General features: G+C 48.1%; 1 protein-coding gene across 3 annotated transcripts in view; it reads left to right on the forward strand.

The window, feature by feature from the left end:
- The first annotated feature begins 9,155 nt into the window (after positions 1-9,155).
- EDA (ectodysplasin A) overlaps positions 9,156-17,458 on the forward strand; it is an 81,182-nt gene continuing 72,879 nt past the window's right edge. For all 3 annotated transcript variants that reach the window (XM_042807412.1, XM_042807413.1, XM_042807414.1), the window contains exon 1: positions 9,156-9,527. In XM_042807412.1, the coding sequence (XP_042663346.1) occupies positions 9,240-9,527 (288 nt within the window). In that variant the 5' untranslated portion in view covers positions 9,156-9,239. The remainder of the gene's footprint in view (positions 9,528-17,458) is intronic.

Here is a 17,458-nt window from a genome sequence, read left to right on the forward strand (position 1 = left end):
TCTAGCATCAATGCTAAAACGCCAGATGCTGTGGAGACCCGTTCTGGGTGTCTATGCTAGAAACTGTCACTGTGTTGGCATTAGGGATGGTGGAGTTAGGAAGCCAAAGAGAGAACCTCTTTTATAAACTGTAAGTTTTTCATAAAAGCCTTTCTAATTTGTACCAAAGAGACTCTAGCACACCCTTGGGACTGGTAAAAATAATAATAGCTTAAGTGGTAGAAGACTGTGAATTTGAAACAGAAGGTTATGAGATGTAGAAGTATTACAAAAAGTCAACATAGTATATCAATAAATGTAATTTAGATATATAAGTGAGATAGCAAAGATTTCAACAAAGAACTGTCAAGTCTTACCTCTTCAGATCTCTTTGAAATAAAGCAGATGTCTTCATCCAATTGATCCAGAGAAACTGGCCTTCACATCCAAAAGTATGTTACTTCAAATCATGGATGAATTACTCCTTTCAAAAATTACATGGTTTGCTATTTTTCAATCAATTTTTTTTTTTTTTTTATTCGGAGATGAAACACACATGTTTATATTGGCTGGTTTAGCCTAGAAATGCAGCATTCCCCAAAGTTAGCAATCCAGAGCTCATGGAGCCACGACTGCTGGACCTGTAATAAAAGAAATGAAGGCAAATGGCACTCATTAGAGCTGTATCTGTTCGTTGCTCGAAATATGCCTTTGTAATAAGCAACGTAACTTGTACTGTTCCCTATCATAACAAATGGCTACTGCCCCTTTCCAAATCCTCTAACCAGCGCTCAAACCGCGTGCTTTATCAAGCCTTGACCTGACACAGGCTCCACAGAGGAAATTGCTGGTTTAAGGCTGTGTTACTATAGGATATTACGTCTGAGCCTTGTGATCTTTCTCCTTGCTTAAATCTGCAACTGCTGGTATGCCTCTAAGAACAAACACTTGGGTTTTCCTTCCCCTGGTTATTGCTGTCATGTAATATTAACAGTCTCAAGGTTGCAAATCACTGAAATCCCAGATCACCTGGAAACTAAGCCCCTTATGTTGGAGGTGCTGTAGCTCGATCAGAGCCTTGTGTGTGCAGTTTCCAATAACTTAAATGAGCAGAAAAACACACTATCATATGTCTTCCTTATGACCACTCTTCTTTTGACAGAAATTCCTCTGATTTACCCTTTATTCTTGATTTATCCTTGAAAAGGATTTACCCTTTTCAAAGCCAAGGCTTTGGTTCTTTACTCTGGACTCATTCTACCTTACCTGAGATGCTTCAAAATTCAAGTTTAGTCCAAAACTGTGTGGGAAGACTCTGGTCTCTGGCTCCCAATAGCTACTGACCTCTCCTCCCCATGGGTACCTTTGCAGGCACATCTTGGAGAGAGGCAGAGAGAAACACTGGACCAACAGGGAAGGCAGGAGCAAGGGGGCTTCCCTCCACCACCTCCCACCCTGCAGCTTTATTTGCTGGGCAGAGGGAGGCTGCACGATGGCTGAGTGGGGACCCTCCACATCTGGCACTGCGCTTTATGGGCCATCGAGGAAACGCTGCTGGGAGGCTGCGTGTTCATGTGGACACCTGTGTGCATCAAGCACAAGGACACATGGGTCACTGCACTACCAAAGCCCACTGCAATCTGGCTAATTCTTCATTCTTTTTTTCATTATTCTTCAATAATGTTGTTTTGTTTTGTGTTTTTTTTTTTTCTCCTTAGCCCGGAAAAGCCACTTACAGCAGCCTAAACCATCTGTGCGGCTGTGACCAGAGAGACGTGGCACGTTATAGTACCAGAACTAAAGCTGCAGTGACAAGGCCTCCTCAAGACCCTGGTTTTTTTAATGCTAATAATGAAGCAGCATTATTCTATATACATAGTGCATCAGAGAGGTAGAAGCTGCAGGGCAGATGTGCTTGAGGAAGGGCAGGATGAGCTCTCCTTGCAGGGACCTGGGGTTGGCAGCTCCAGGGAGGGATTCTGGAGGGCAAATGGGCTTTTGTGACAATCCCACTGGTGAAGGAGAGACACCGCAGCCCACGATGCTCCCCTTGTAAGAAGTGACAGTGCTTCACATGCTGACTGCACCTGAGCCCATGGCTGTCGGTCCTGTGATTCCCTGCTCTATAAGAAGGGAACAGCGAGGGGCAGATGGGACATGGGTCAGTCCCACGGAGCACCCCAGAGCAAAGCTCAGTAAGAGCCATGCCACAGCTGCCGTCCTGATGGACATCTAGGAATACCCTGAGGAACTGCAGCAGTGCAAGAAGTCTCTGTCTTTCCTTCAGGATGCAGAAGGTATGTAGGTTTACTCTGGTGAGTAACAAACCTTCAGGTATGCTGAGCTGTAGGACAGGACTGTGGGGCCAGGACAACGCCGTACAGCCAGGCTAGGAAGAGCCTTGCACAGACTGGGTTGTATCAGTAGAGAGAGATGTGAGCACAGGGTGGTCCTTGAGCTCGTGTGCTTCACAGAAATTGAGCTTATATCATTTAGAATTAGCTCCGCTGACACACTACTGCATTTTGTGCATAGGCTTATCCCTGCAGATCAGGTTGTAACCCTGGTTTCATGACCGCAATGTCTCCTCCAGCTAGAGGGAAATCTGACAGAAGATGTCCTGAAAACCCCCCTGCCCTGGGTGTGTGGTGTGTGTGCGTTATTTCAGCCTCTTTGGCTTCTGCTTCTCTTGTTTTAGAGATTTAAATTCTGTGGATAATAATTTAATCAGGATTGCTTCTCCAAAGAGGTAATTTGTGCCATGCATTAACAGAGACAAATATTAAGTGACCAAAATCATTTGCAGATGGAGCAGGGCCACAGCTTGAGCCCCGGTATAGGCAAAGGATGCTGCAAGACCCATCTGCTTCTGCTCTGAGGGCGGTCGCTGCGCTTGGCTTAGGTGGGAAGGGGTGTGCATTGGGGGTGTCCCACCCAGACAGAGGGAGCGTGCTGCTGTGGGATGGCTCCTTTCCCACCTGAGAGGCACCCAGTCCAGAGCCGTGTTCCCTGGCAGACAGGTCAGGCAAATGCCTGGGCCAGAAATGCTAGAGCCTGGGGAAAGCCCTGTCATCCTCTGGCAACGGGCAGAGGAGAGAAGCACCCTCCTCGAGCCAAGCTAAGCATTAGCTGAACGGTGCAGCTCCCTTCTCCTCCTCCCTGTTTTCACATGGACTGTTGGTGAGCGAGTGTTACTGATACAAGGGGCAAAACAGGCTCTGGGCTCTCTGAAAGCGTGTCTTTCATATATCACATATATCCCTTGAGGCAAAGATCATATCCTCTTTCATTGGCAACAGCAAATCCTGAAACCGGCACTCCAGGACAATAACTTGGAAGACTCCTCCGCTGCCCGCTCGCCTGTGTGACCTGGGATGTGGGGAGCCGAAGGGTTGGGGGTGATGAGGCAGCGAGTACCGGGGAGGTTGTATAACATGGTGTGGAATATCATTGTTCCAGCCAGGATGAGTAAGAGCACAGCTGACGCTGGTCACCGACTGCACTTCCATGTGTCTGAGGGAGGGGGAGGCTGAGAGACGGTTGCACAGTTGAAAATAAAGACAATAAGTCTATAAAAGTTTAAGAACTGAATAGATTCCTAACATTTGTTTTTCATTATCACCGAATAACATATAAATAAACATACAACAGAACCAAGAGCAACATCCTAGTTACCCTCTCTAGAAGAAGCTGTGTTTAGGCTTAACTGAGCCTTCTTTGGCCAAACCTCCTCCTCGTATACTCTGTAATGAAATGAAATAGCAAAGCTGGCTAAGCAATTAGGCCTCCATCTTCCTTTAAAACAGAAAGTAAAGCAAAGGCTTGTCTATACAGGACAGCTAGATGTCAATGTGCTGCTAATTCTTAGAAGTCAGTAGTACAGAGGGAAGAATGTGTGAAAATGAGCACAGTAAGAGTCAATAGACGCTTTGCTTTTCCCTCTCTGTAAAAAGGGCACAAGCATGCATAACTTTTTGTTATTATTATTATTGCTTGCTGTTAATTGTTAGTGCATCTCAAATTAAAAATGTCTGTCAATACGTATCGGTAGGTGTTGCATTCCCTTTTTTTCATGTTTAATGATGTAAAATGGACCGTCAAGTGATGCTGTAAACAGCGCATTGTGCTTATGAGGAAAAAAAAAAATAATTCAGGCTTAAAATGCAGTGGCTGTCTACCTGCTGCTGAGATATTGAGTGTTTTCTAATCATTCTCTGTCTTGCACATCTCATTGAAGCCTGTTACAGTGACTGCCAGTCAAGTGGGGAGAATGGGATGATCCTGGTGCAGAGAGTTTGAGGAGAAGGATGAAAATCTCGGTAGGTGTCATTTTAAATGACAGTTATAAGAATCATAGAGTATGATGGGAGGGACAGAGGAATGATCAGAGATAGACAGTGATGGCCTGAGAGAAGGAAAAATATCAGAAGAGTCATAAACAGAGCCAGGAAAGAGACATCCCATGAACACAATTGCTTAGTACATGTTGCTCTTATAACGTGAATGTATTGTTCGATCCATGCCCCTGTGGAAGCAGTCGGACACAAATAACTATCTTTATTGCACAGGCAGAGCTCATAGTTATTGAAAAGACAATCTTAAGTATACCAGATTGTATAAAGCATCTCGGCTCTCACTAAGGAAAAATAATTGTAATTGCAATGATGCATGAAGGCTTTATAAAATTCAGGATCTTTTGTCCTAAGGGCTTATAAACATACCTGAGAACACACTGTCAGTATGCTATGACTTCAGGCGACTTTATTGTATTAATGTTGTTGCTAACATCACCGAGAGAGTAAAAGAGATGGCTTTCCTGCCATTTAGTGGAGCTTTCCTCAAAGGGACGTCACGAATTCCAAAGCTTTTAGGTCACACGTGTTCAAATCTACTCTATTGCTGCTGCAAATATTACAGCTATTGCCAAAATGTAAATGGGCTAAAATCTTCTTTACAACATCCTTCTAAGAGATCTCCCGATCTGTTGAATATGCATAGCAACTGGCACTTGGACCTGCCATAAAGTGCCCTGTGTTATGCTGAGAGAGTTTTACCCATGCCAAAAGAAAGGGAGATCTACGCTGACAGGGCTGCTATTGCAGGTCCTCCTTTCACCTTTGGTGAAATCTTGGTTGGATGGGGAAGACTCTGTTGCACTGTGATGCTGGAAAAAAAACAGCAAGTTTAGGAATCCAGAGAAAATGTCCCCTGGCATTACAGACGACGTCTCTGTGCTTTCTTCTCCTCTTCAGCCTCTGCCCACCCTCCAGAGGACTCTGTTGCACTACATGGGCTGGAGGGAACAATGCCTTTATTTTTGGAATGTTTCCTTTTTTCCTAGATTTCTCTCCATTGTTCACAGCAAAAAAAAAAAGAAAAAAAGTAGGGGCAGCTGGACCCAATAAAGTCTAGCAGATATAAAGAGGCAAAATTTGGGTGGGGGGACCTCTTCCTTGTGAAAGAAGTAATGTTATTTTCTGATTAAAAAGAACTGTTCTTTATTTTCCTATTGTGGACCCTGCCTTTGATCAGCCCATCCACAGCATTACGAATCCGTGTCATTTCTGCAGCCGTTTTGAGTGAGAGGCTTTTCTGTTCTCTGGCTCCTGCCTCGCCTGGCCCAGGACTCCTTGGAGCAATGAGGCTGGGCTACAGAAGACAACTTAAACCTTTGAGGTTCTGCATCCATATAACAGAGTTCATCGGGAACGGCACAGTAAAAAGGGATGAAACTTGTAAAAGAAAGGGCACTGGTTGCATTCAGCAGAGAAGGAGGACCCATGGTTCAGAAAAGAAACATCTGTGGCAGGGGAAAGCTCCCTGCCCTGTGCTCTCACCAAAGCCTGAAGCTGGCAGCAACGCTTAGAACAAGATAAATTAAAATACTGGAGAAACAGTGCAACACCTCTGTTTGTGGGGCTTGACTGGTGCTGCATGGTCAAGGCCTGAGGACGTCCTTCAGGTCTGGGGTGACACATATTAATTCGATATTAATTATAACATCGGATGGGATTTCTTTTTAATTGGTGGGATGCAGCACGATGATCTGCTCTAGGAGGCAGAAGTATCTCAATCTGAAGATTTGGCTAATGAGATCTGAGCAGAAATGGTGAACTCACTTCTTATGAGCAGTTAATAATTGATTGACCCAGCAATGCAGCTTGGACTGAAGATATTTGCAATGTGGACCTGTCTTTAAGAACCTATGAACACACACAGTAAAAAGTATTTCAGGGATTACTGGGCTTACTTGACCTCTAAAATTAATCTTAAAAGTAACATAAATTACTCTTGAAAATGGAACTAGGCTATTGCAAGTCTGAGTAGGTCAATGTATGACTGTTTTTAAATAATTTGCTCTTGATCTTGAAAAACAGTAACAACCCTAAGCGTTCAAATAATTATAAATTGTCTTAAAGTAATTACAGAATTTTGTACAGAGGGTTCATTTGCTTTTATTTGCTTTTTGCTCTTGAGTTGTTGGGGTTGGCAGTGGTTAATGCTTTCAGTTTTTTCTTCACAAATATTAGGGAATCATTTCTTTCTTAAATGAAAACAGAGACTCTCATATAATTTCATGACTATTACAAAGAACTTAAAGAAAAAAACCCTACTGCAGAAAAATAAGGCTAGGAAGGACTACAAAGAGGTCATCTAGTTCATCCTCCCCCCCAAAGGCAGGATAAACAACAACTATAGTATTCTTTATAGCTGTAATCTATGAAATGCTGAGCGATGAAGACACCACAAATTCCCAGGCAATCTGTTCCAGGACTTGGAAGGCTTTCTCCTGGAAAGGACAGCCATGAGTAAAACTCACCCTACCCATGGGATGATGGAGCACGGGAACACAGACCTGCAAGGGACCACCCAGCTCTCCAAGTCCCGTCCCGACAGCCGGGCATCGTCACCCAGAACTCCTGAGCCTGGGGGATTTGCTAGGTGATAGTCCCTGCTGGGGCTACCCTTGCTATAGACCTACAAGAATTCTCAGACCCCCTCTCAGTACTTGCTTCCCCAGCACTGATGACCTGCTCTGCGTTATCTGAGCCTCTAAAGCCAGCTGGAAGTGCTCCTCAGCAGTGCCACCTAGCCACTCCTGCCTCAGCTGCTCCTTCCTTCCATTAAGCCCTTTGCACTCTTTTGGGGTTTTTCTTTTTTTTTTTTTTTTTTATTTTTTCAAATGATATCCTATTTTCTTCAGGCCACCTCTCCAATTTGTTAAGACAATTTCTAATGCTGTATTCGAACTTCCTTGCAGCCTGTGGCATGTAGGCATCATACAGAATCTTACTAATATCCGTCTCATTTCATTATCAAATAAAAACACCGATTGGTAATAGACCCAAGGGGTTCCTTCCTTCCTCCTGCATCGGCTCTTGCAATCCCAGGGGCTGGTGGGCCTTGCAGTGACCCAGTCGAGGGAACCAGTCAGCAGCAGGAATGTCAAAGCATTGTGGAAATCAGGATAAAGCAGTTGCCAGCTTTGCTGTACCTGGTCACCGAGGAGGTCAGACTGGCCTGACAGGGTCATCCTCACCAAATCCCCACTAGCAGTCCCCCTTCCCATCTCACCATCTGGGTGCTAAAAACCACCTTAATTATCTGCGGTGTTTTGGGGATATTTAGCCAAGATGTGTGGCCTCTATGATAACATTTTATTCATCCTCACCCAGTTTTTTAAGCTCTCCCTGACCCCATGAGAATTCCCAGTGGTAACTTCTAATGATGGCTGAAACATCACCTTCACTAGGCCTAGCTATTGGCAAAAATCCTAATGTTTCCATCTCTACTCCACATTCCCTTTCCTAGTACTCATCGCTGGTGCTAGCAGTTGCCCGACTGAAATGTGAACATTTTTTTTAATACAATTTCCTACCCAAATGATCCCAACCCTTCTGTTCGCTTACATTTCAGCTGTCCATGTTCCTCCTTGCTGAGAAGAACCACCTGGTTTTTCCTCTCCTTGTTTACTGACATGCTTGTGGATGTTTCCCTATCTCCCACGCCACTTGCTGCCTGTCCTCGCACTCCCCCGCGGTCGGAGCCTTGCTCCTTCCAGCTCTGTCCCCACATGCTCGCGCTGTTCGGGACCGGTCTGATTTATACTTTCTGTGTGTGTTCCTTATTGTGTTCAAGATGACCGAGCTGATCTCATGCTATTCTTTCTATCTCGCTTCTGCATTGGGATGGTCTGCAGATGTGCCATTATTCTAATTCCAATAAGGAACCGGCAACTCCCTGGATGTCCCCCCCACACCCCTTGTATTCTGAGGGGTGTACACCCAAACTCATGACTTATTCAAGCCTGCTTCCTTGAAGTTCAGTCTTCCCTCTCAGAACCCACGCTTCTTCCTGGGTAACTTTTGCCCAAGCTGCCTTCCACCTTTGATTTATTTCTAGCAGTCATAATCAACCTTTAAAAAGCTGGAGAAGGCATTGATAGTTGCCCCAAAACATCCCCAAACCCGATGGGCACCCAGTGCTCAGCTGCATTCACCTTCCAAGCGGTACCTACAGAATTAAAGTCCGCCCTCTGAGCCCCGGGCTTTGGCTCTCTTTGCTAACTGCTCTGAGAAATCCTCCTCCCATTTCTCACTGCAGAGAATCCTCCACACATGCAGCCGCTGGGCAGCAAAACTCGTTTTGAGAGACCATTTGCCTGGCGTGACCGCACGCTCAGGTGCTCGCGGTCCCCGGGGGCCGCAGCGAACCACCCTTCTTCCGAGACGAGCTTCTCGGTTTCCACCCTCGTCTAGCTCGCTTCCAACGCCAGCCATGTATAACCCGGGCTCGAGCAACCGCCCAGCCCGTTATTTGCAGCTTCGGTCTGTAAGTCCTGGCTCTGTTTGCTTCAAGAAAAGAAGCGCCAGGTGTGCTGGGCCAGGCCAGGCTGCTCCGCCCGAGGAGAGCCGGGGGGTGGGCGCTGCCCGAGCCAAGCGCTCCGCTCCCTCCACACCCTGTGCCAAGCAGCACCCCCCCCCCCACCCCCCCCACCCGCCAGCCGTTACCGAATTAAACCCCCCCGGAGGCGCGGGGCCCGCTCCCCCCTCACCCCCTTCCCTGCCCGCGCCGGGTCGGGGCCAAACCTCGGCGGAGCCCCGCCCCTCGGCGCCTGGCCCCGCCCCCCGGGCGGAGCCCCGCCCACTGGCGGGGCGCTGGGGCGGCCCCGGCCGCGCAGCCCCGCGGCGGCACGGCGCGTCCCGGCCGAGCATGGAGCAGTAGCGGCTCGGCGCCTCGCCGCTGCGGTACCGCCGGCCATGGGTGCGGAGCGCAGGGGGGAGGCGGCGGCGCCCCGCGGTGGCTGCGCCTGCGGCGGCGGCGGCGGCGGCGGCAGCTGGCGGCTTTTCCTCGGCTTCTTCGCGCTGTCGCTGGCGCTGCACGTCCTGACGCTGGGCTGCTACCTGGAGCTGCGCTCCGAGCTCCGCCGCGACCGCGGCCCGCAGCCCGTCGCCCCGCCGCGGCGGGACGGGACGGCGGCAGCGCCGGGCTCCCCGGCCGCCGGTCGGCCGCAGCGGCCCGCCGAGGGAGCGGAGCGGCGCCAGCAGGTGGGTGCCGGCCGGGGGAGGGTCGCGGCCGGGCGGGACCGCACTTGTCGCGGAGCCCCGCGCACCCCCAGCCCCTCTTTCTTTCCCTCCCCCTCCCCAGCCCGCTCGGGGGACCCCGGCGGTGGTGGCTCCATCCCTCCGCCCGCAGATGCGGTTTCGGGCAGTCCCAGTCCCTTAGGCGCTTAAAAAAAAAAAAAAAAAACAAACAAAAAAAAAACAAAACAAACCCCCAAGAACAACAACCAAACCCAAAACCTCACTTGTGTTTATTTAGAAAGAAAAAAAAAGGAGAGGAAAGCCCCAAACTGTCGCAGGAGGGAGTTAAATTTGGAATCAACTCGGCTTCCTCTGCCTTGGCTGGAAAGTGTGCAGCGGGAGCCGGGGGTCTCTGAGGGGCTGCCCGGGCCCGCCTGCGCTCCACCTGCTGCCTGCCGCTTTCCTGTCGCTCTGTCGTGACAGCCCCGCGATGTCGGCTCCGCTCCCAACAGGCTGGCCGGGCCGGGGGCACAGCGCGGTGCCGCTGCCGGCGGGAGCAGGCGGCTGGGGGCAGCGGCTCGGCCCGGGGCAGCCCCGGGGGGTCCGGGGTCACCTCCCCGGCCCTGCTGCAGCTGAAGAGCTCTGCCCAGTTCAGCTTTAACTCCAGTCCTCCTGCCCACCTCATTTTGCGATGGAAATCCTTGTCCCCGCACTCCCCGCGCTTGCCTCTCTCCTCCTGGGGTGGTTTTCTTATTTGAATTTTTTTTTTTTCCCCCCACTTGTCCCACAAACCAAAATGCATCAGCAGCCTTTTCAGTGATGGCTCAGCCTCCCACCCCCCCCCAGCAGCAGTTTATAAATCTGAACCGTGCAGGAGAGGTTGGCTTCTGCCTCCGGTTTTCCTTGCTGGTGTGTTGAGCCCCTGGGAGCGGTGGTGCCCGGAGGGGCTTGCCTGTCCCGAGAGCCTCTGGGAAAGCAGGAGCAGAGCCGGGGCCTCCGCTCACAAACTTAGCTCATTTTTTCCAGGCACGAAACCTCTCTGCAAGCAGGATAAGCTGGAGGAAGGAGTTTCCTCCCCTTTGAGCCTCGTGAGCGGATGGCCCGTTCCCCAAAGTGTGCCGGGTGGCTTTGCTGGGGGTCCTGGGGGGAGCAGAGATGCACAGCCCTGCCTCGGTGCCCCAGCAGCCCTTGCCTTGCTGCTTATCAGTGCGTGGGGGGGGGAGCGGGACAAAAATAGCTTTGATAAAGCTGCGAGTTTGGAAACTCTTCCTCCTACTTGGCAGCGGGCAGCCGTTCCGCTGCGCTGGCCTCGGCTGCTCCCGGGAAAGCCGGGCTTACGCCTTCCAGTGGGGCTTTGGATTTTGCAGCTTCCAGTAATAAAATCGAAGTAAGCGTTGAACCGGAGAGAACCTGTGCTATCTGGACATCACTTTTTTTGCCCCCCTTCTGTACTTAAGCGGCATCAACATAGAGTCAGAGCGGCTTGAGGTCATGTTTGAATTCTTAGGTTGTCTTGTAATAGCATGCGGCTGAAGTTGCTTTTGTCTTATCATGCTGGATCTGTTTAGTCTTTAGAGCTCTTCTTTCCAGCTAATGTATAATGAAATACCAGGCTAAATAGTTGAGGCATTCATAAATTACAGCGTTAGATAATTTGTCTCTGGATGTGTACGAAGATCCAACATCGCTTGCTACAGCTGACATACTCCAGATAAGGTAACGCTAATTATTTATTTCTTTATTTTACATCTGGCCTGTCAGGCGTAAGATGAAAAATTTTTGGTCATATTGAAGCAGTTGGTTGTGAGAGAAAGTTTCCTTGTAGTAAGGGCATGTGAAACACTGATCTTAATGGGCAGCGTACAGCTTGCAGCCTAACTTCTGGCACCAAAACCACTTTGTTTGGAAACTGGTGCTGTGACAACGTGTAATTAACGTTACTTGTAGTTGTGCTTCTCTCCTGTTTCTCACTGACTTTTCTGCCTTACCGTTCGCCTGAGTATATGTAGCTAAAACCAACCACCTTCTGTCTTACGGTGCTGTGAATATATCCCTTCTGTGATTAAAGCAATGAGAGGAGGTATTTGCAAACAGCCTTATTTAAAAACTTGTCATCGACAATGTTAAAAACTTTGAGGTATGTATGGGGTTCCTAGCTGCTTTCCAACCTGTAGAAGCCAGGCTGCACTACTGGTAAATCCAAAGTGCAGTCCCATGCACATGTATCAGGAGACAGATACTTACGTAAATTATGCAGAAATTACTAAATAATTATTTCGAGAGATCTGATCAATGACATTTCTCTCCCGGGGAGAGTCCCAGGGACTCGGTCAGAGTTGGGGTGCATTGGGGGGACCCAGCATCCCGATAAACGTGGTGCTGTGAGCCCTTGAAGTCCTTTTGCTGTGTTTAGCTATGTGAAGTGTTTTCAGTAAAGAGGCCAAGTAATTACTGTATGTGTTGCGATTGTACAAGCTGATTTAAAACCAAAAAATATTCCCCTCCCTGACCCTTTTTTGTTTTTGTTTTTTTCTTTTTTTCCCTTCCTGACCTGAGGCAAGAGGGAGAGGAATAGGGGGAAGGATGGGGAGCGTTGGTCAGCACTGAGATTTTGGCAGAAATCTCACCTGGCCGTGTGCCAGAAATGACCTCATGACAGGAGTGAGATTTGGCAGCTTGATAACGGCCCGCTTCCCTATCTTACAGGGTACTCAAATATGTAACTCATTTAAGATACAAGGGCAATTTTTCATGGCAAAGGTTGAGGCATTGTAGTTCACATCTTTGTCCCAGAAGCTGTGGGGTGTTGCATCACTGGTTTGGCTTTGAGATGAAAAGTTGGTAAATGACGCTTTAATGCATCGATTGCTGTCCCTCGGAGATCCGATAGCAGATTTGGGGAATGGTAGTACATTTAACCTTGACTGATGTTATAAAATCCAAATAATCTCTTCAGATGGATGTGCTGTGGAATACAAAAGTGATTCTGTCAGCGTGTTCATTAGTGTTTGTCAGGCGCTTTGCTAATGGCTCTGCTCACGGAGAACAGGCAGCAGGGTACTATGTACCACTCATTAAAATATTTAATGCCTTAACTAGGTCATATTTTGTTGTCAAAAAAAATAATCTGTGTTATATTTGAGCCTCATGAAGCATCATTTATGTGATTTTTCTCTGAGGAAGTCAGTGTTATGCCATGTTTCTGCAAAAACTTGGTTTTTGCAATTACCAAAAAGTAGCAGTCAGGGTCCTGCTGTTCCAGCAGTCATTAGGTGGTACATAGCCACGTTAATTTATGTCTGCCTTCTAAAAGCCTTCTTGCTCATTTGATAAGGAAATCATAGGAATAAAGCTTTAGAGGCGAAGAAGTATTTTGCTTGTAGTCATGGATAAAGAAATATAGTGAGAGTGTGCAACTTAGTCTATGCATGCTGCTTTTTGTTATATTTAGTAAAATATACTAAATAGTATTTACTATAAAAAAGTAGTATTTACTATATTTAGTAAAAATTAATAACGGCTTTATGTGTGGGGGAAGTAGGAAAAGCTTTAGAGAGTACTATATAGCTTTTTCTCCGTTTCTGGTCAGGATGCTGTGACAGAGTAGTTCTTGGTGAATTATTTGAATGGTTTCACCTGGAGAAGGGTTCTGGCATGTTGGCCTCTAACTAACTGGCTGTGGGAAAGGGCTGTTGGTTGTAGAGGACAGGTGGACATCGCAGTGTCTTTCACGCTTAGCCTGTTGTCCACCCTCTGCCCCTGAAGGGTTATAACTGAAAATAGGGAATTGTGGCCAGGTACTTGCTGCCATCTGTTCTCAAGGTAATTGTACAGTGTTTCTCAAAATAATGTTGTCAGTATCGTATAAGTAGCTCTATACTGAAATGGAATTTTAGAGGTTGGTCAGAACATCTAAGGCAAGGCTTATCTAGTGTAAAAGCAGAAGGTGCTTTTAGACACCAAGGTGGCCAGCCACTAATGAGGGCACCTTTGTGTCTTTTGCCTCACTAATGTGAAATTGCAGTTATTTTGCCCTTTCTTTTCAACTCCAGCTCCAGAGCACAAGACAGCATTCGGGTGCGATTTGCACAACACGCTGTCGATGGGTCTGAAAGGCACTAAAGCTGCTCCGGAGGCTTCTCCCTCCCCAAGCATACCTCGAGCTCATCCATGCGCGTTCATCCCCGTGCCTGGTTCCCGCACCCCGAGCCGGGAGCCTGCACCGGCGCGTGATGGATCAGGGACGAGCTGAAACCCGACAGCCTGCTGAAAGCTTTGAGCGGGGTGTCTTGTTGGAAACGCTGCTCTGGCGTTAGCCTCCTGTGAAAGCAGCTTCCCCGTGGGGCTCAAACCTTTAAATGCCTGTTCGGGGCTCGTGCTTTGGGGTTTCATGGCTTCTGATCTCGGGTTGTGAAAACCCTGGGTCCATGCAGGTGGGCTGTGGAGCAGAAGGAAGATGGTGTTTAGGGATGCACTTCATGGTGGGTTTTCCCTTCAATTACACTTGGCAGTCTTGGTTGTAGCTGGAGGAAGCTCTTACAGGGCAATAAAGGGAGACAGCAGTGTGCTATCTGGCTATTAACTCAACAGGGCTCTGGTAACCTTTACTCATGTTTTAATGGTGCCCATCCCTCAACAGAGAGGATAACATTCCTGAGGCTGCGCGAGGTCTGGGGTCTGTGCCGGGGAGAGGGGGCTGCATCAGGGTTGCCTGAAATCAAATAGAAAACATATTTCTGCTACTATGCCTATGAATATTCTGTGCAAAATCTGGCATGAATCCATCAACTGCTTTTAAAAAGAAAATGGTACAGAGTGTCAGTAGAATGGCAGTGACTGCTGGGTATGTTGCATTAATTGGAAAATTAAGTGCAGCATGCACTTTGCCTGGAGGGTTTGAGGTGCCTCTGTGTGCTGTACTGTAGGTTTGACTGCTGGCGTGCAGAGGAACCCTGTCTTTTGGCTGTGGGGGGACTGCTGCTGCCGTATTGGCACCATGTGCTCATTTACAGAGATTTATGCTGCTGCTTGGATGTGTCTTGTTCTGCCTCCTTGCACCGAGCAGGTGAGACGGACGCCGTGTTGGATGCAGCAGGATGTCACCACTCCTGAGCTGTTCAGCTGGGAGATCTGGACCTTAGGAATTCCCCTTTGGAAAGGGGGAAATGGGCAGTGAGAAAATAAATAGCTGCGGCTCTGGGGTCCCCAAGCACAGGTCACCTGCGGGCACATCTCGCCAGGGGCACCCTCAAAATGCTGGGGATGCTGGTGACAATAATAAAGAGGTAAAAAAAGAAAAACCTCACATCTGGGAGAGGAGCAGCAGTTGGAAAATATGAAATATATGTTGCAACTGCTGTCTCGAAGCTTGTGTCAACATCAGGTGGGTTATCTCCCCGGGGCGAGCACAGGCAGCCTCGCTACGTGGCCCGTGGGGGACACGCGTGACATTAATTCAGCGATGCACAGGAAGGAGAGGAGGACAGGCTTCAGCGCACCAAGGAGCGTGGGGATGCTGATACCTTGTTGGAAACAGAAAAACATGAATAACTGAAGAATACCGCATCAGGACAGGGTCATGCCCCGCACCCCGCCCGTGCCGGGAGGAGCGGTTGCAGGGGGAGGCGCAGCAGCGCGCACCGAGGGGCCGAGCTGGAGAAATAATCGAGCGAGTGGGCAGCTGGAGGAATCATACCGTGGGCTGGGTGCCGGGACAGCGGACGCGTGGAGCACGGTGTTGCCCTCCTTTCTGGGCTCTTGCGAGCTCGGCTCAGTAAGGAGCTGAGTTTGACAGTGTATTTTCTTTATTTTCTACTCATTCCATCATGGATATATATTGCGACTTTGTGTAAGGACTCGGGGCTCTATCAGCATTTAGTGAATTCCTTGATGTAAAACATTGTTGTAGTTGCCAAAGTGTTTGACCAACATGTGACCGAAGTTGCAGGTTTTTTCCACAATTTTTAGATGAATTAACTGGCAAACACTCAAACCTGTGTTTTTAAGAACACTCGGTGGCATTCCAAAGTTATCTTTCTCTTAACCTCAGAGTACATAGTGCTTTATCAAACTGATATTATTCTAACCTTTTAACATTATTTTTCTTACCACATAATACTATAAATCTTCTCTGCTCTTCCATACACATGTAGTATCTTGTAATGCTAATTAAACTGCACATTATCCTAATTTTGCTCTCATACTAATCCAATATATTTTTCTTGACTGGAAGCCAAACCCTGAGAGCTTCAGAGCATGCGAAGCTCTCATTCCAGTCTTATTATATGTTAATGACTTTATATTTTAATATCTTTCAGCACTTTAAGAGGATGTTATTTTTAGAGGTGTCTGGCTGCGAAAAGTAACCTGTATGTGAGAGGCCAAAGGGTTTTTGTGAATGTAAAGCACTAAGTAAATTCTGTGTGATGAGCGTGTCTCTGAAGATGTGTAATCTGTCAGAATTCATTGTGCACAAATACAAAATTAGTGATATTTGGATGCAATTTTAAAATAGTTAACTGTCTATATAGGAGAGGAAAATAAAACTCTTGCCTAGACTTTTACATGTTGCAGTTGTAAGTGCTCTCTTGTTAAACTCTTGGGAAAACGCGCTGTTTTTGTATGCTAATAGTGCTGATGCCAGTTGGGCCTGAATGCTACTATAACAGAAATAATTACTCACAGATGGGTGGATATTAAAATGAGCTCTTTCCATAAGCCCGAATAAAATTCTGTTGTAAGTGCAAAGTACTAAATATGCAAGATTGTATTGATGAATTGATGAAATGCCAGTGCTATAATGTATTCCAAATGGCGAGTGCCAGCATACTCCTGCTGAAACTGCACCTTGGCTGCAGCTTGTCGTTCTCCAGTCTATCTGCACTTCCTCAGAAATGGCTCTCGCAGCAGGAGAAACAGAACAGCGACTTGAAATGATATGTAAATCTGCAAGCGATTTAGCCCTGTGCACTCTGCCTCCTGTCTGTGCGTGGAAAAGAGAAATACCGTGCAAAGCTCCATGCCTGCCTCCAGCGCTTTCTTCTTGGTTGGGTTCATTCAAGTGACCAAAATGCGTCGAGAAAAGTGTGGTACAGCAGCGGCGGGCGTGGCGTTGTGTGGCTGTGCAGCAGTGGGCGTTGCATGGCGTGGCGTGGGGTTGCATCGCGTGGCTCTGCAGCAGCAGGGCTTTGAATCGGCTGGCAAAGCCATGGCTGGTAGCTGCTGGCTGGTTCCAGGTGTGGTGAGGGCAGAGGAGAGGCCTGGGGAAGGTTCCCTGCCCCCCCCCGGGCAGAGCTGCTTCTGTTTGGGCCCAGCCATGGGCTACACTTGGGCCACCACAGAGCTGCCAGTCACAGAAATGGCAGCAAATGTGGCTTTGCACGGTCAGGCCCTTGTCTCTGCTGGTTTTACCTCCTTTACAACAGACACGGGGGCCCGGTGGCAGCCAGGAGTGGCAAAGCAGGGTTGAGTCCCCCATCCCCTGCGGCCATGCGGTGCTGGCTCTGTCACCCAGTCACTCCTGAGCAGCCTTTGTCTGGCCGCCCCTAATCCTGCTTTGCAATGCGTTTCACCTCTGTGTTTTAAATCTCTCTTGGGGTGCATAACAAGGTGGAAAGGGGGAAGATGGTGAGAAAGTTTAAGCCAGTGCTTAAGTAAAAATCCACCTCGGAGCCTGTAACAGCTCTGTAATTGTAAGTTGTGGATAGATGGAAGCGTTGGGGAGCTTCTGTGTCGGGATGCTGGTCTCCTCCATGGTCAAGGCTGAGCCACATCCATGCTTGGACCAGCACTGATGATCCTGGGATTCCAGGATGTCTTGTGGCTTTGCTGCTGCTCCTGCACGCTGCTCCCTGGATAAACTTCATCATGCTTTTTAATCAACTTTTCTGTTGTCTTGTCCCTTCTCCATTTTCCATTTATTATTTTAGAGGAGTGTGATGTTTCTTCCACACTCA

This window comes from Tyto alba, unplaced genomic scaffold (assembly GCF_018691265.1).
Source record: "Tyto alba isolate M040663 unplaced genomic scaffold, T.alba_DEE_v4.0 Super-Scaffold_5, whole genome shotgun sequence".
NCBI lineage: Eukaryota > Metazoa > Chordata > Aves > Strigiformes > Tytonidae > Tyto > Tyto alba.